The following is a 19,812-nucleotide window of genomic DNA, read 5'->3' on the forward strand; positions in this document are numbered from 1 at the left end:
TCATGGATTAAGAGCTATCTATCTAATATAACTCACATGGTTTTCTTTAATGAAAGCTTTTCTAATGTGAAACATGTCAAGTGTAGTGTGTTGGGGAATAATCAAAATTAGTTGGTAGCATAGGTAAGATGTTTTATATTCATCATATGTTTGTAAGTTACTTCTCATCAGAATGTTGTTTTTGTATAATACTGTGGCGGGGTTTGCAGTATCTGTTCTATGTCAAGACTAAGTTGCTTGGGCCGGAGAGAGGGGAGAGGTCAAGCGTGTATCTCTTGGCTCCACAATGTCTGTGTGCCAGTCAGTGTGTCTCTGTGATCTTGTCAATATAGGATGGATTTGATATATGGCTGTTGATATGGAGGATTTGTTTATGGTTCTGAGTTTGAGAAAAGAACACAGTTTAGGAGACAAAGCTGAACGATAAATTATGCCAATGCTGTCTGGCTATGTGTGTCTTTTGCTATTAAAGGATCTCAGTTGCAATGTGTAAGGGACTCTCCGAGAATTCATAGATAGACACTGAATTGATCTGAGAGTCACAGGGTTGTGATAGAGCTCATATAATTAAAGATGGACTTTGTGATAACTAACTCTGACTTGTGTGTGGTTTGCTCTCATGATTAGGTAAATAGAGGAAATTTCCATGACAAGTGTACCGCAGGGCAGCTCTCTAGGCCCTCTAATCTTTTCTATTTTTACCAATGACTTGCCACTGGCATTAAACAACGCATGTGTGTCCATGTATGCTGATGATTCAACCATATACGCATCCGCAACCACAGCTAATGAAGTAACTGAAACCCTTAACAAAGAGTTGCATTCTGTTTTGGAATGGGTGGTCAGTAATAAACTGGAGGATTGTATTTGGTACAAATCATTGCCTAAGTTCTAGACCTAAGCTGAATCTGGTAATGAATGGTATCGCTGTTGAACAAGTTGAGGAGACTAAATTATTTGGTGTTACTTTAGACATGAACTTGTCCTCTTGCTCAGTTGTGCACCAGGGCCTCCCACTCCTGACGAGTTTTAGAAGAAAGGTCTTTATTTCTGGCCATTTTGAACCTGTAATGGAACCCAGAAATGCTGATGATCCAGATACTCAACTAGTCTAAAGAAGGACAGTTTTATTGCTTCTTTAATCAGGACAACAGTTTCCAGCTGTGCTAACATAATTGCAAAATGGTTTTCTAATGATCAATTAGCCTTTTAAAATGATAAACTTGGATTAGCTAACACCATGTGCCATTGGAACACAGGAGTGATTGTTGCTGATAATGGACCTGTCAAGCCCTGACCATAGACAGCCTTTTATTCTCTATTTTGGTTAGGTCGGGGTGTGACTAGGGTGGGTGATCTAGTGTGATGATTTCTATGTTGGCCTGGTATGTTTCCCAATCAGAGGCAGCTGTTTATCATTGTCTCTGATTGGGGATCATATTTAGGCAGCCATTTCACCACTGTGAGTGTGTGATATTTAGGCAGCCATGTCACCACTTGAGCTTCAAGTATCGTTTATTCTTTATTGTTTTTTTGTTCGGTTCTCTGATAATAAAAGGATGTCTAACCGATTCCACGCTGAACTTTGGTCTGAGTATGATTACAACGACGATCGTGACAGAAGATCCCACCACACCAGGACCAAGCAGCATGCCCAGGAGGAGAAGGTATCCTAGCAGGTGATGAAAGCCTTCCGTTGAAACAGACGCAAGGAGATAAGGGAGGACAGCGACGACGCCTAGGGTTCGCAGCTACATAGAAAGGCCAAAAGACAGCCCAAATTTTGGGGGGGGGCACACAGGGTGGTCGTCGGAGCCGAGTTGTGAGCCAGAGCCAGTCTGGGAGAAGAGGGAGAAACTGGAGGACAGCGAACGGAGAGAGTCAGAGACTGTTAGTGAGCTGATGGAGAAACTGGAGGAGAGAGAGATGAGAGAGTTGTTGGGTTGGTGTATGATGCATGACTTTCGCCCTGAAGAGCGTGTCATCAATTTGCTGCCACCTGAGTCAGCTCTCCGTACTCGTCCTGAGGAGTGTGTTAGCAGTCTGGTTAAAACTGTTCCGGCTCCACGCACCAGGTCTCAGTAAGCCTCCACAGCCCTGTGCGTCCAGTGCCGGCTCCCCACACTCGCCGTGCGAAGTGTGTAATCGTTCCGGGTACAATTGGTGCCGGTTCTAGGCACCAGGTCTCCAGTGCGCCTCCACAGCCCAGTACGTCCTGTGCCTACTCCCCGCACTCCCCCTGAAGTGCGTGACACCAGTCCGGTGCCAGCTGTGCCGGCCCCATGCATCAGGCCTCCAGTGCGCCTCCCCAGTCCAGAGCTTCAAGCGACGGTCCACGGTCCAGAACCTCCAGCTCCAGGGCAGGAGCCGTCCTCTGCGCCGATGCCCAGTCCGAGCACGGCGCCCAGTCCAGCGCCATGGCAGGAGCCCTTCTCTGCGCCGATGGCCTGTCCAGCCACTGTGTCCTTTCCCGCTCCATGGCAGGAGCCTTCCTCTGTGCCGGTGCCCAGTCCAGGCACGGCGCCCAGTCCCGCTCCATGGCAGGAGCCTTCCTCTGTGCCGGTGCCCAGTCCAGGCACGGCGGTCAACTCAGCTCCATGGCTGGAGCCTTCTTCGGCGCCGGTGCCCAGTCCGGGTGCGGCGTACAACCCAGCACCATGGCCGGGGCCCTCCTCTGAGCCGATGCCCAGTCTGGGCACGGCGTTCTACCCGGCTCCATGGCCGGACCTGTGTTCTGGACGGGGGCAAAGTCCCGCACCAGAGCCGCCACTGATGCTAGCGAATCCACAAGTGGATTGGGTACTTTGCCCTGCACCGGAGCCGCCACCGACGCTAGATGCCCACCCGGACCCTCCCCTATAGAGTCAGGTTTTGCTGCTGGAGTCCGTAACTTTGGGGGTGGGGTACTGACATGCCCTGACCATAGAGAGCCTTTTATTCTCTATTTTGGTTAGGTCGGGGTGTGACTAGGGTGAGTGATCTAGTGTGTTGATTTCTATGTTGGCCTGGTATGGTTCCCAATCAGAGGCAGCTGTTTATCGTTGTCTCTGATTGGGGATCATATTTAGGCAGCCATTTCACTACTGTGTTCTGTGGGATCTAGTTTCTGTAGAGTTGCATGTGAGCACTGCTTCAGCTTCACGTATCGTTTATTCTTTATTGTTTTTTTGTTTGGTTCTCTGATAATAAAAGGATGTCGAACCGATTCCACGCTGCACTTTGGTCTTAGTATGATTACAACAACGATCGTGACAGGGCTTCTGTACGCCTATGTAGATATACCATAAAAAATCTGCCGTTTCCAGCTACAATAGTCATTTACCACATTAACAATGTCTACACTGTATTTCTGATCAATTTTATGTTATTTTAATGGACAGAAAGTGTGCTTTTCTTTTAAAAAAGGACATTTCTAAGTGACCCCAAACTTTTGAACGGTAGTGTATGTGAATTGTAAAGTCTTTTGTCTGTAATGTCTTTTTCATTATGTGTCGGACCCCAGTAAGACTAGCTGTCACCATTGGCGTCGGCTAATGGGGATCCTAATAAATCAAATAATAAGTCAAATCAAATATTGGCCTTGTGTCAAGCCTGCCAATGTCACTACAAGGGAAGGGAAGAGAGGCAGGGGGTAAACCTAGAGATGTAGCAATTTCAATTAGGAGGCTCCAAATCACGCTCTCCAATCATTAAGTGAAGTCATCATGGGTTTTCAACAGGATTCTCCAAGCTGTTTTTCTCTCTATGGGACTGATGCAACTGTCCAACTGAAGTGTAATGTACCTCCCAAAAACTTACACTGAATATCAAAGATGGATCTCCACAGGAGTCACATTATGTGAATAAGACTTGGGATAAATATAGTCTTTAGACCCTTTCGACTCCCCTCCCTGGCCTTATTTGCATGCAGTCATTTGTTAGATTTGTATCAGCATGCTGATCTGGAAGGGAAAAGTCCCTTGGGCTCTGGCTAGCGAGCCAGAGCAAATAATGGACTGTTACACGGGGAAAACTACAGAGACGAGCTCCCCGAAAACAAAGCTTCAAGATAAGTGGCTCTGTGTACCAAGAGCCTGAAGCAAACCCAACTCTTACACTTAACCACCCACACATCCAACTGCCCCTGTCCTTCTCCATCCAATTCCTCCACAGACCCAGTGAAATGACTGTCCTGACAAACTCATCACTACATGTTTGTGGGAATAGATATCTGGAGTCATGCCCTGGCCAGAGTTCTGTTGTTTTGTCAGAGTGCAGCAGGCATTTCCTTAAAGTATCTAACTGCTCTGACAGCAGTAATTAGATGGGTCTGGAACGAGGGAGGCAGTGTAAGAGGATGAATATAGATATGCCTTGGTGGTGAGGCTAAGTGAACGCTCAAGTTTGTAACGTTGGCAATGACTCATTCTAAAATCTTATCTCTTATTCGGTTTCAGTCCTGCTTTGTTTATCACGTTACACACCATGAGGATGAACCATGAGGATGAATCTGAAATCCGGAGTGGCTGAGGAAGAGGGTGAGAGGAGAGGTCATTTATGGTATAAGGGGGAAATACACCAGTCAGAGAAGGGGAGTGAAGCGGCGAATGTAGACAAACAGGGAAATGCATGTGAATCAGACTGATTAGAAACAATGGCATTGCTGTGATCAAAGCCAGCAGAAATCCCACCAGCCCATCTCACTTTAACATGATTAGTGTCATCCCTCATTTGACAAGCCTGCCAGGGAGGTAGATCTGAGACGAGTGGGGGAGTGAGCAGAGGAGAGCAGAGCGCCTAACCAGTTGTTTATTCATGGATCCACTGGCTCTTATTATGATATTGTGTATCTTCCAAAAAATAATAATCCTAACGTTGGGATGTTGTTAGGAAAATAATTACAGGCATGTGACATACAGTAGCTTGGGAAGTACACTTACTTAGGTGAAGATATATGCTGTTTAAAAAGCTTTCTGTGATGATTGCATGGTAGGTAACCGTGGGTGCTGGACTCTTTGCAAAACTTGATCTTTCAAGGTAGGTACTGTATCTTGTGTTGCAATCTGTCACATATGTGGCCTACATAACTGCAGCACTTGACATTCTCAAGATCAATGTTGCCAAAACATTGCAAAACACTTCAATCATTGTTATTTATTTATTATTTAAGTACTGTACAGTCGTGGCCAAATGTTTTGAGATTGACACAAATTTCCACAAAGTTTGCAGCTTCATTGTCTTTAGATATTTTTGTCAGATGTTACTATGAAAAACTGAAGTTAAATTACAAGCATTTCATAAGTGTCAAAGGCTTTTATTGACAATTGCATGAAGTTGATGCAAAGAGTCAATATTTGCAGTGTTGACCCTTCTTTTTCAAGACCTCTGCAATCCCCCCTGACATGCTGTCAATTAACTTCAGGGCCACATCCTGACTCATGGAAGCCCATTCTTGCATGATCAATGCTTGGAGTTTGTCAGAATTTGTGGGGTTTTGTTTGTCCACCCTCCTCTTGAGGACCACAAGTTCTCAATGTGATTAAGGTCTGGGAAGTTTCCTGGCCATGGACCCAAAATATCGATGTTTTGTTCCCCGAGCCACTTTTGCCTTATGGCAAGGTGCTCCATCATGCTGGAAAAGGCATTGTTCGTCACCAAACTGTTCCTGGATGGCTGGGAGAAGTTGCTCTCGGAGGATGTGTTGGTAACATTCTTTATTCATGGCTGTGTTCTTAGCGAAAATTGTGAGTGAGCCCACTCCCTTGGCTGAGAAGCAACCCCACACATGAATGGTCTCAGGATGCTTTACTGTTGGCATGACACAGGACTGATGGTAGCACTCATCTTGTCTTCTCTGGACAAGCTTTTTTCCAGATGCCCCAAAACAATCGGAAAGGGGAATCATCAGAGAAAATTACTTTGCCCCAGTCCTCAGCAGTCCAATCCCTGTACCTTTTGCAGAATATCAGTCTGTCCCTGATGTTTTTCCTGGAGAGAAGTGGCTTCTTTGCTGCCCTTCTTGACACCAGGCCATCCTCTAAAAGTATTTGCTTCACTGTGCGTGCAGATGTATTCACACCTGCCTGCTGCCATTCCTGAGCAAGCTCTGTACTGGTGGTGCCCCGATCCCGCAGCTGAATCAACTTTAGGAGACGGTCCTGGAGCTTGCTGGACTTTCTTGGGCGCCCTGAAGCCTTCTTCACAACAATGGATCAGCTTTCCTTGAAGTTCTTGATGATCCGATAAATGTTTGATTTTGGTGCAATCTTACTGGCAGCAATATCCTTGCCTGTGAAGCGCTTTTTGTGCAAACAATGATGATGGCACGTGTTTCCTTTCAGGTTACCATGATTGACAGAGGAAGAACAATGATTTCAAGCACCCAAGGAGGGTGGTTACGTGCCATCATCAGTGTGTGTGTGTGTGTGTGTGTGTGTGTGTGTGTGTGTGTGTGTGTGTGTGTGTGTGTGTGTGTGTGTGTGTGTGTGTGTGTGTGTATGCATGTGTGTGAATGTTATGTGTGTGTGGGCGTATGTTGTCTGTGTGTGTGTGTGTGTGTCTGTGTGTGTGTTGGGGTGTCAGTGTAAGTTGTGTGAGTGTGTGAGTAGAGTTCAGAGTCTTCAGGATAACCACTAAAACAATTAAGTCCCAGATAGGGAGCACAGCCTTTCTAGCTAGGTCCTAGAGGGCTTCTTCCACTGTCTGGCCTTATCCACCCAATTTATCCACCTGATTTATCAACCTACTTTAGGAGGATTACCCCATCAATTGCCCATTCTTCCCAGAAAGGAGGGGCACCAAAAAAAGAAACAAAGATTAACAGATGATTTTCTGAGGCATGGTTTTTCACAGAAAGTGGTCCTATTTTAAATCCAGCTAAATTCCAACAAGTCCAGGGATTGTGGCACTTTTGTCTGCCAGTGAAATGTGCTCCGCTCATCACAAAACCCCTCTGTAGTCTTTTCTTTCTCCCACACTGTCGTATACTACCAAAAAGGTTTCGAAAGGGTTCTACCTGGAACCAAAAATAGTTATTCAAAGGGTTCTCCTATGGGGACAGCCAAAGAACCCTTTTAGGTCTAGATAGCACCTTCTTTTTTACTAAGAGTGTATATGAAAGTGAAGGGTCAGTTTCCATGATGATAATTGTTTTGGAGAGAAAATCCTCTATATCACATTCACTGCTAAATATTTTAGATGTAATGATGTGAACAATCCTGAGACCAATATAAATAGTATATTACAGAAGAATATTAGCATCAAAATGTGTCATGGTTAATGGTTGATAAATACTTTGGTGTGCACGTGCATGTCTGTGTGCATGCCTGTGCATGTGCGTGTGTGCCTGTAAGCACTGCATGTGTCACTCACCCAGAGGTAGCCTTGAGGTAGCAAGGTGCACCCTGCAGAGAACTGTCTTGGATTGTGAAGGGCAGCTTCAAACTAAAAAGGAAACAAAACAAATATTAAGCAATAAAAAATATTACCAGTGACGTGTAGGCATGCTTCCCCAAAAACAAACTCATTGCTACTTGTTTGTGGGAATAGATATCTGGAGTCGTGCCCTGGCCAGAGTTCTGTTGTTTTGTCAGAGTGCAGCAGGAACTTCCTGAAAATAACTAACTGCTTTGACACCAGTAATTAGATGGGTCTAGACCGAGGGGGCAGTGTAAGAGGATGAAAATAGACATGCCAATTCGCAAGACGCTGAATATTTCTCACCCCTCTGTCTCAGATGCTGTCTGGTCAAAAATAGTATGACATTGTCGCCGCCGTAGCATTGAATGCAAGGGAAGCCAGCGAAAATTTGGACTCCCTTGATTAAAAAAAAGTATAAAATAATAGCCAATCAGTGTTGAGCTAAACTGAGTGAGCTCAACTGTGAATGGTCCTGGCGCTCCAAAAGAAAAGTGTAAAGGGAAGCCAGTTTGGATTTGGCTTCACACCAATCACATCACATTATGAGCCAAATGTAATTGGCAGAAAATAATGGAATTGTTGCATCTCGTTGCATTGTTGTCCTCAGTGGCTTGCTAGCAAGCTACAATTGTCAGTTTCTTAAATTAGCCATGCATGGAGATAAGGATTTGGACTTGTGGTTTTACTTAATTCTCCGTTCTGGCCAATGATTATAAAGGTGATTCTGATCCATTCGTAAATTCATACATTGTGCCCCTGGCCTGAGAGGATGGAAATTCAATATGTAGCTAAATGTAGTAGGCTAATGTTAAGTAGCTGACTCATCATTGCCCATGAAAGGAAGTTAGGCCAGTGAGCAAGCATTTTAGTCAGGTAGCATAGGACAACAAAAACTCAAAGCGTGTAGTGTATGACGAAGTCATAGACCATTTCATCAACATGAAAGAGAGGAGGATGGCTTTAGCATTTCTCTACAAGTAGGTGAGTCAACATATTTTTTCTACTTCCTCGCACACACACAGAAATCACAACCATGGACAGCCAAATCATATTTAGCTTCTGTTGATTGGACTAAATTGTTTTTGGTATCTTTTAGTTTTCACTGTATTAGCATAGATGATTTGATGATGGTGCTGGAATAGTGGAGACAGCTCCTGTTTTCTTTGCTACGTGCAGTAACTCTCCGTGTTTCTAAATCAATAGTTGTTCAGTAACGTTAGTCCGAAATGTCGGAAACATTAACTTGACCATGCTGTAGGTCATACAACTGTTTGTTACATGCAATATGCTTTGTGGACTTCACCAGACAGAGGTGTGGTTGAATTTATTCTGCCACTGTTTCTTCTTATTGTCTCGGCCTTAGGCCTATATATCACGGTCACAAGGCATATCATCTAACAGGTTATAAAGCAAACAAAGCACTTATCACAACACATAGGTTGTACTATGGCTTTACATTTCTGGCTTGGCTTCCCCACTGATTTTAACCAATGGAACGCTACTGAAAATTATATATTGTTTTGTTCATTTAGATAATTAAATATTCATCCCCATATGGTTTAGGTACAGTTGCTCTTCTAGCTGGAGACTGATTTCCCTTGGGATCGACTCTACACATCTGGATCGGCTTATAGAGCCCTGTAAGAGGATTAGATTCAGCCAAGACATAGGACCGTTTCTCTGTGGTGTGGTATCAATTCATCGTCAACATGTGTTACCATGTCCAGCAGATCTAAGTTGTCAACCTATGACTGACGTTTATATCCCTGGAGTCTGACAGGTGTTTTTCTATTTGAATAAACAGGTCAGTCTAAAATGGCCACTCTTTTCATATTGGGAACTTCCTTTCAAGCAGCACTCACAGCACAGTTCTCCTACTGACAAAATGACAGTACCACATTGAGAAATTGCACCAGGCATGGGAAATTGATGGGGATGGACTGTTTCATATTGAAATAAACAAAGGATATTTCTTTAAAGCTTTTCATTTGGTAGGATGTCAATCATAATAGTGGCCTCCTGCAACGAAGGCATTTTATGACTGTCTAAAATAGGTAGAGTGGGCTGACATACAGTACCTTGTCAGAGTTTGAACCATGGTCTCCATAGCTCCTACTGTTATAATAACACCCTTGCCCTTTCACTGCTGCACAGACCTCTCCTACCTACTCCCCACAGCCATCTGTAGATTCTGCTTCTCAACACCCCCTCACATACAATAAATGTACATGTACTTGGTTTGTGTACCCTCACAATTGAAAGAGCACAGCTAGTACCTGGGACCTGCAGAACAATTATAGCCATTATGTTGCTCCTGAATGAGAATGTATTTGGGTATGAATGGATGATAAAAAAAAACCTTTAGCATCAAATCATTTTCTATTACTAAAAAAGTTTGGGAAGGTACAGTATACAGTACATGAAAAACAGGGAATCCACTGTAGGACTGTAAGTGCTATAGGAGTGTGACATTTACCTAGACCATAACAGACCAGTCCAGAGTTGGAGCAGTATGAATCGCTGCAAAACAAAGGCTATAACTGGCTTAGAAAAGCACAGCTCTCAGATCTATGAGTCAGTAGTAAAACAATAAAAATAGACATTCAGAGAATAAGAGCAACAACAGCAGTCTTAGACCTGGAAGCTTTCAGTGTTGGCCAATGAATAGCTGCTTCTCGATCTTGGTGTCCCCATGAGACAAAGCACTGTGGGCATGCAGCCTCCCTGACCAGCACAATAGCCATGGCCATGAGGGAATGTTTATTGGTGGTCGTGATGCTGGGCCATGTGGCAGATGGAACATCTAATTGTGTGGTGCTGGGGTGGGAATGTGGCTCAAGAGGTCAGCTATGGATGCTGCACGCCATTTACTGTTGTCCAAAAGGCAGGAAACATCAATCATGGGTAATTTATAACATTCACTTGCTAAATCCCTCCCTCTCTCCCTTGCAGGGTGTGTTTGTAAACACAAAACACCCCCCCAAAAAATGATGCAGGACAGATGACTGCTTCTGCCCATCTGTCCAGTGAATGCGCTCCTCTAGATCCCCTCGGTCTCTCTACATCTATTCACATTCATCACGCAGATGCACTGTCTCTCTCCATCAATCTCTTGCTCTGCCGCCCCGTTTTTCTTCTCTCTCTCTCTGCTTATAGAGCCCACATGTTCCAATCTCTCTCCCTCTCTGCCTGCTATTCCTCTTGGCTAGCTACGAGGAGTGAGATGTTTTTTGATTGGTAATTAAACGGCAGTAATAATATGGCCCCATATGGAAGCCCTGCGGTTAGAAGGAGGAGGCTGGTAGCCGAAGCAAAGGGACAGCAGCGTAGCGATGGGATATACTGCTGGTTTTGTGGGCTGCAGACAGTGGGTTTTATCAGTCACCGGAGACCGCTGGCCTTTGAAGGTAATTTTCACAGTCAGAGTTTGATGTGTCTCTCTCTCATATATATATATATATATATATATATATAACACACATAGTACCTGTCAAAAGTTTGGACACACCTACCAATTCCAGGATTTTTCTTTATTTTTATTATTTTCTACATTGTAGAATAATAGTGAAGACATCAAATCTATGAGTAACACATATGGAATCATGTAGTAACCAAAAAAGTGTTAAACAAATTAAAATATTTTTCATATTTGAGATTCTTCAAAGTAGCCATCCTTTTCCTTGATGACAGTTTTGCACACTCTTGGCAGTCTCTCAACCAACGTCTGTTCATTGACCTTTCAGCTCTGAACTACACTGTATGTGGAGTGGATTGTTGACTGCTCAATTTTTGCAAATCTTAGTAATGTTGTTTGAAAGAATCTACAGTCTCTCTTTAGAATTTCCATGACAGTATACAGAATGTAGCCCTATTTGGTAAAAGACAAAGTCCACATTATGGCAAAAACAGCTCAAATATGCAAAGAGAAACGATGTAATGAGTGCGTTGAATCACACAATGAACACGAAACACAAACAACGCACCGACATGAAAACAGAGTCAGAAATAATGAAGCCTCGAGAAGGAACCAAAGGGAGTGACATATATAGGGACGGTAATCAGGGAAGTGATGGAGTCCAGGTGAGTCTGATGACGCGTAGGTGCGCATAACGTCAGTGACAGGTGTGCGCCATAACGAGCATCCTGGTGTCCTAAAGGCCGGAGTGGGAGCACACGTGACAAACGACAGTTCATCATTACTTTGAGACATGAAGGTCAGTCAATGCGGACATTTCAAGAAGTTTTAAAGTTTCTTCAAGTGCAGTTGCAAAAACCATCTAGCGCTATAATGAAACTAGATCTCATGAGGGCTGCCACAGGAAAGTAAGACCCAGATTTACCTCTGCTGCAGAGGATGAGTTCATTAGTTAACTGCACCTCTGACTACAGCCAAAATAAATGCTTCAAAGCATTCAAGTAACAGACAAATCTCAACATCAACTGTTCAGAGGAGACTACGTGAATCAGGCCTTCATGGTCAAATTGCTGCAAAGAAACCACTACTAAAGGACACAAATAAGAAAAAGAGACTTGCTTGGACCAAGAAACACAAGCAATGGAAATTAGACCAGTGGAAATCTGTCCTTTGGTCTGATGATTCCAAATTTGAGATTTTTGGTTCCAACCCCTGTGTCTTTGTGAGATGCAGAGTAGGTGAACGGATGATCTCCCCATGTCTGGTTCCCACCGTGAAGCATGGAGTGAGTGAGTGAGTGAGTGAGTGAGTGAGTGAGTGAGTGAGTGAGTGAGTGAGTGAGTGAGTGAGTGAGTGAGTGAGTGAGTGAGTGAGTGAGTGAGTGAGTGAGTGAGTGAGTGAGTGTGTGTGTGTGTGTGTGTGTGTGTGTGTGTGTGTGTGTGTGTGTGTGTGTGTGTGTGTGTGAGTGAGTGAGTGAGTGAGTGAGTGAGTGAGTGAGTGAGTGAGTGAGTGAGTGAGTGAGTGAGTGAGTGAGTGAGTGAGAGAGTGAGAGAGAGAGAGAGAGAGAGAGAGAGAGTGTGTGTGTGTGTGTGTGTGTGTGTGTGTGTGTTTGTTTTAGCTTAGTGGTTAGAGCGTTGGACTAGTAACCGAAAGGTTGCAAGATCGAATCCCCGAGCTGACAAGGTACAAATCTGTCGTGCTAACCCACTTTTGTTATTAACTGACTTGCCAAGTAAAATATAAATATTTAAAAAATTAAATATATATGTGTAGCTAGCACCTTGAACTAAATGCACGTGCTAGATTATGCACATCTTTAGTGTTGACAATGACTAGTGGACGCTCAATATTGTAAATCATAATGCTGGAGGGTGTGAACCAGTTCCACCTAAAATGTACAGGAAGCATCGACAGGTAATAAGGCAGCATGTGGGGTTTCCAGCGATGCACACACCATTGAGGTTGCCCATTCTAATAAGGTGTCAGTGAGGAACCATTTAAAAATCTAGGTTTCGCTAAGGCAGTTGTCAGTCAGCAGCCTACTCTCCCTCACCGTCTACTACAGCTGTCTGCCAAGGAGAGCAGACAAGATCCCAGTTGGAGGAGGGAGGATGTAGGGAAGATGGAGGGAGGGAGGCAGGTAAGCCAGATCGAGGGGAGATTTGATGGAGGACTTTGGGGACTGTGGGGAAGAGGATCAGCATGTGAGCTAATTAAAGGGGGATTTGTTGGTGCGATGAGAGGGCGGTCTCCCAGCTGCCGATTCCCAGTGACCCAACGCCTGACACTGAGTCTGCCCCACCCATTACCCCAAGGGTGCGCCAGCCCATATGCCGCCTTCAGGTGGCCACTATGGTTAGTGTAGGCCAGAGCTGCACTGCAGCATGCTAGGAAAACTGAGGAAGGATGTATAGCCATAGACATTCCTACACACATCATCAGGGACTGGCCTTCCCCTCTATGATTGTCACTATTCATGTTTTATATTGCATCAATGGCAGCCAGACAGTTATATGCATCAACATTTGCTGTCAAATCCAATAATCTAGCCTGTGATTGAAGGTACTGTCACTGGTAACAGTACACAATAGAACCATGTTATATACTATTTATACAGTTTACATGTGTTATCAGGCTTTTGTCGTCTCTGCTTCGACAAGAGAGGGATGACTTACCCAGAACCAATTAATGTTGTTTTCCTCCTGAGGGAAACACAGGTGGACGTGTGTGTTAACCCTTAAAGTTAAGTTCCTGTGCAGCCGCTGTGAAATATATACTCCACTGTGTCTACATTTACCACACATTAGATGTGTGACGATTGCTGGGCTTCTACGATGCACAAATATCGAACCCAGTGGACCTGTAACGTTATCAATGAGAAGTCACACTGCAGCAAACAGGCATTGCATTGTCTGTGTAATGGATTATGTTTATTGGAAAGTGTGCAGTATCATCACTGATGGGATGTCTTTTAGAGTGTGATTCCCGAGCTTACAGTTTGGGCCTGCCCAGCAGAGAATGTTGAGTTTGTTTGCACATATATTATATTTTAAGCTCAGAATTACAACAAAACAAGCCAAGTTAAAGCAACCCAATGGATTTAGGTATAATACACCCAAGGCAAAGCTCCTCCTCCCTCCCCTCCACTCTCCTATCCTTTCCTGCTCAATACCACATAGTCACAGTGCCCCCCTCCCAATTCCACATAGCAATCTCTCACACGCACTAACAGACACTAATAGAAAACCTCCACTGTTTATTAACTGATAATTGACTGGCTCTGGCGCCTGCTCCCAACTGAATCCCTCACTGCACCCTCCCGTTGCCGTAGGCCGGGAACTGAATTTCCAGTCAAACTGAAATGAATGGCTGCAGGTAAAGCAAACTAAGCAGGTTAGGACTTTCAGGGGTTTTATTGTGAACATGCGGACAAGACTGTGTGGCAATTCACCATTACCATCCACACAAACTGCCTTGAGCATGTGCTAGAGAATAGGATGTGTTCACTGCATGATACATGTTTAGTATTCTGTACAAGGGAATCACAGTGGATTATCTCACAGGAATGTAATCAATAGAGGGTTAGGGTTGAACAGTGGCAGTCAGGTAACGCCCCCTTCCCAAAAGTAAACCAACACACACACACAAGCACGTGTATGCACACAAAGGCACACTCACACAGTCAGTGGCAGTATTTATAGAGACGCTCTTAGACAGCTTCCAGACTTTTTAATTTTACATTTTTATTTCACCTTTATTGAACCAGGCAGGCCAGTTGAGAACAAGTTCTCATTTACAACTGCAACCTGGCCAAGAAAAAGCAAAGCAGTGTGACAAAAACAACAACACAGAGTTACACATATACAAACATACAGTCAATAACACAATAGAAAATAAAATGTGAAAAATCTATGTACAGCATGTGCAAATGTAGAAGAGTAGGGAGGTAGGCAATAAATAGGCCATAGAGGTGAAATAATTACAATTTAGCATTAATACTGGAGTGATAGATGTGCAGATGATGTGCAAGTAGAGATACTGGGGTGCAAAAGAGCAAGAGGGTAAGTAATAATAAGGGGATGAGGTAGTTGGCTGTGCTATTTACAGATTGGCTGTGTACAGGTACAGTGATCGGTAAGCTGCTCTGACAGCTGATGCTTAAAGTTAGAGAGGGAGATATAAGAGCACATGTCACTGCCACCAATCGGACAGACCTGTGTTTGCTTGTTAGTTGTTCAATATCCTCCAGTGAATCTAACCCAGAAGGATGGCAGGATCAAAGTTGAGACACACTGCTCATGTTATCATTTCATGAGCTGGATGTCATCCAGCGATTTAAATTCCATGAGCGTCAACGGACAGAGATCAAAGTGTCAACCACCTGCTGTGCTTGCAGCCCTCTATTACTCCGAATATTCAACATCATTGGAAGACTATGATTAAACCATCTGCAGCAGTAGGAATTCATTGAATAGGGTGCTGCTGCTTTCTGTTTTTAACTCTTCATTGACCCGTAGCTCATAGTGTGGTCAAAGCTCCAGGCTAAACATATGGCAATCAGCTTATTATTAAGCCTGGCCAGGGATGTCTCCTTCAATTTTCTAAGTACTGACTGTAGAGTAACGATTGGCTGTCTCCTTTGGCTATCCCACAGATCATATCAAGCAATAACTGGAATGAAGTGGGAGAGTGGTTTTGCATATCTCTGCTCTGAGCGCAGCCTGACATTGCCAGGACATCACAAACTCATATTCGTGACTCAACCCAGATTTTTCTCTTCCTTGTGTCCTTCACAGCTGCTCGCTGACCGATTGCAACATGTCCGGCTAATGTGATGCAATTTCCGCATGTCGCTCCCTCTCCGTCCCCGCGGCCATGGTGGGCGGTTCCTACTCGCCTGGATGAAAGCGATGGACTCTCCCCGATAAATGGGTTTCAAAAGAGGACCACAGGTCAAGAGTTCTCTGTGGCGTCAATCGCCTCCCTTCGTCCATCTTTCCCTCTCTCTGCCAGGCACAAATCTATCTGCATGAGGCCAAATTGTTCTGGGCTATGGGGATCTCTGCCCACCTATAAGATGTCACAACCACAACGCTGCCTCGACAGGGGTTCTGGATGGCACCAAACGGGAGGCACAGGGTTTAATCCTCCTGATCAGATGGCATGGGACTCAGATCAAAGGGTCCTCTGGTGCCCACTGAGACAAAAACAGTGGGACGTGCGCACATTTGCCAGGGCGTCTCTACATAGAATCAAGTAATATCCTGGGTTTGGAATTTCCCCTGTACCATTCTATTGTGGCCAGATTGGCTCGACAAAATAGAAATTCAATGCACGACTCTCTCAAAAATACTAATACATTTTCTGTTTTTGTAAGCCGCGACTTGATTAATGTTCTGGTCAATGTAAAAAAAAACAAGCCAACTTCTTATACATTTCTGAATATGAACACAGTAGTCAATAAGCCAATATGTGCTCAAAAGAGGGTGCTGTGCTGGGTACTCTCACAAAGTGCTGTCCTCAAACATTTGGTTTTGTCTTACAGTTTTCTACATGGAGGTAGCTAGTGTTCTAGTAAAATCTGGCAGTGGGCCATGTATTGGATTCAGGTAGAGGGATTACTGACACGAGTAATTAGTGGAGAAGAACAGAGAGAAGGAGAGAACAAACACAGAGAGAAGGAGAGAACAAACCAACACAACAAACAGACAGGAACAATGCAATAGGAACATTCAGAACAGGGTGGGATGCAGAACAAGTTTGTTTTGTATTCTTTATAGTGATACAATGATTTCATATAATTCTGGCACATTAGTCTCCTTTTATATCATGCAAAAGTAGGCTAAGATTTAGCCCATCTGCTGTGTTCCCCTCCTGGTTGTACAATGTGTCTGTGCGCTATCTTGACAGGAACAGAGTGAAGTGAGACGCTGGGCCAAGGGTGGAGGGGTTGAGGACAGGGGTGGCTTTCCCTACTCCCAGGCATTGCTAGAGCACGGATGATTTCCAGTAATTGGTATGTAAATGTCACAGCAACGGATCAGCCTCGTTGTAGATGACGTCGCAGTCCAGCTGTGCAACGGCTCAGGCTGCCCCTGCACCTGAACACCAGCACCACACTGTCGTCTGTTGGTATGGAGTGCAGTAGAGAGGACATGGATGGAAGCAAGCTGAGGAACACTCGACTCTGTTCTCTTATATCGAGGTGGAGTTGACTATTGATAACTGCTCGCTAGCAACAACATTGAATCACCATCCGTTGAATCTTTAAAAAATGTCAATTCTGAAAACGCTTACCTGTACCTCAGTGGAGGTCGGTGCAGTTTAAATTGAGGGAAGATATATTTTTTAAATAAGCATGGCCTTATTTCTATTACAGTATATTGGATGACTGTCATTCATATTCCATTCACCCGGCACAATGTAACGTCAATTGGTTTAGGCTACTACGTGATACAAACATTTTCCCTATACCCATCATTAGAATGCTACAACCTAGCTTCTGAATGAATGTTTACCACGTAGGTCAAGAGAAAAATTTGAGTAATCAAGGTGACACATTCAATATCATCTCGCCCACGCTTGCCTGCATACAGCTGATCTAGGGTGTAATCATTAGTACAACAGTTGCAAAAGTTTCTACAAATTTAGGTATGTTTATCCCCGTTTCATTCTATTTGCTTGCGTTTAAGAAACATAAAAGCTCTTCCTCAAAACCCCTGATCACTGCAAACACAATTCACTTTTGTAGCAGCCACATACAAAGACCATAATTATTTGCTTGTTGTATAATTCCTTCTCACATCTACGTGCTCTCCTCCGCTCATCTTTTCCCTTTGCTTGTGGACTGTAACCATGCGGAAAAAAAAAAATTCAACCCAAACCTTCATACCATAACCGCGAACCGCTACACACAGCTTACATCGTTGTCACCATATTAGCTAACGTCATAGTCAACATAGCTAGCTAATGGAACTAACGCTTGAATAAACCTGCTACAATCATGCAGTACAGTGTACAGCAAGCAGTTTAGCAGTTACACAGATGGCCCCCAGTGACAATAAAGTCTCTTTCTTCCCCTTCATTTTTGAATAAATACATATTTCTCTTTATTTGAGTAAACTACTAGCACATTGTATGCACTGTGGTGCTAGCCTACTGTAGTTTATTCTTTCAGTACTAGATTAATTTACTGATCCTTTGATTAGGTCGACAGCATGTCAGTTCAAACTGCAAGAGCTCTGATACATTGGAGGACGTCCTCCGGACATTGTCATAATTACTGTGTAAGTCTATGGAAGGGGGTGAGAACCATGAGCTTCCTAGGTTTTATATTAGAGTCAATGTAGAGTTTCTAGAGTTTCTGGTGTAGCCAGAAACTAGCTGTCCCCTGGCTACACCATGGTGCTACCCCAGAGAGTGCTGTTGAGGCTACTTGTCACGTTCTGACCTTAGTTATTTTCTTATGTCTTTGTTTCAGTATGGTCAGGGCGTGAGTTGGGTGGGTTGTCTAGGTTTGTTTTTCTATGTTGTGTTTTGTGTTTGGCCTGGTATGGTTCTCAATCAGAGGCAGGTGTCATTAGTTGTCTCTGATTGAGAATCATACTTAGGTAGCCTTTTCCCACCTGTGTTGCGTGGGTGATTGTTTCCTGTTTTGTTGTTTGTGTCACCATTCAGGAATGTTTCGGTTTCCTGTTTTGTTGTTTGTGTCACCATTCAGGACTGTTTCAGTTTTCGTTTCCATTCACTTTGTTATTTTTGTATTGAGTCGTGTTCAGTTATTATTAAAGTATCATGGACACTTACCACCCTGCGTATTGGTCCGATCCTTGCTACTCCTCCGTTACACTACCGTATATCTTCATTGCAAAACAGTGTGTTTTAATAAATGATTTGGTGCCGTGAATATATTTAGTATAGTTTTATCTAATAATTTATTTTCTGAAATTCACTGAGGATCATGGTCCTCCCCTTACTCATCTGAGGAGCCTCCACTGCTGTACCTATGTTTGTCCTGTACAACTGCGGTCCTTCCGCGGGGTGATGAAATTCACACTTACTAACCATTTTAAATTTCAACTTCAATGGTGTAGGGACGTCCCAAGGATCCTGGATTCCACTGATCCTGGATTCCACGGATCCAATTTTAATCTCAATTGACGTAGTATGTAGTATGTACTATGAGCAACACAAATTAGGAAAAAGTTAGTGGTTGCTAAAAGTTTATCAAAGGTATGAATTTCAGCCCCCCGCGGAAGGACCGCAGTTGTACAGAACAAACATAGGGTTTTCACAATTTACATTTTTACAAGAATTGACTGATGGTGACTCAATGTTGTTGCTAGCAAATCCCGCGACCAGTTATTTAAAGTCAACTCTGCCTCGATATAAGAGAACAGAGTTGAGTGTTCCTCAGCTTGATGGAAGCCAGACAGAAAAAGCTTTAAACAAGGAAGAACTGAGGGTTGTGATAACCATTTTACTACCATGGTAATCACACAAACAAATCAATGCATGCGACCAGACAGTCCACATTTTCTGTCAAATCATACGTGTTATGGCTATCCATTAATATAGTTGGGGAGTATTCATAGGGATGTTGACATCATTCAGAGGCTTGAACGGATGATAATGTAAAGCACGTGTGATTAATTCTACCTTCATACATATTTAATCGCCATACTTTAGGTCTATGTCCAATAAAACTCATATACTTCATCAGTGCTATTTGAGTTTACCTCTGAAGACTCTACAGACCGCCACAACACTAACAATCTACTCACAGGGGGGGAGCCCAATATACCCAGCAGGAAGCTGAGGTAGAGGAGTTGTGCTGACTATCACCAGCAATATAAAACATTACCTTGGCTCAATACGTTTGGCATCTGATACTCTTTAGTAATGACATGAAGAGATCCACAAAGATGAGACCTTGGTATCTGTCTACACTACATCTGGGTTAAGATGTTGGAACAGCCACAACTCCCAGTGAGTTGTTT

General features: G+C 43.7%; 1 protein-coding gene across 1 annotated transcript in view; it reads right to left on the bottom strand.

The window, feature by feature from the left end:
• Positions 1–19,812, bottom strand: part of LOC112254482 (rho guanine nucleotide exchange factor 10-like protein) — a 149,145-nt gene that overhangs the window by 62,482 nt on the left and 66,851 nt on the right. The window contains exon 14 of the mRNA XM_042324390.1: positions 7,351–7,422. Within this exon, the coding sequence (XP_042180324.1) occupies positions 7,351–7,422 (72 nt within the window). The remainder of the gene's footprint in view (positions 1–7,350; positions 7,423–19,812) is intronic.

Source organism: Oncorhynchus tshawytscha, linkage group LG07, assembly GCF_018296145.1.
Source record: "Oncorhynchus tshawytscha isolate Ot180627B linkage group LG07, Otsh_v2.0, whole genome shotgun sequence".
Taxonomy (NCBI): Eukaryota; Metazoa; Chordata; class Actinopteri; order Salmoniformes; family Salmonidae; genus Oncorhynchus; species Oncorhynchus tshawytscha.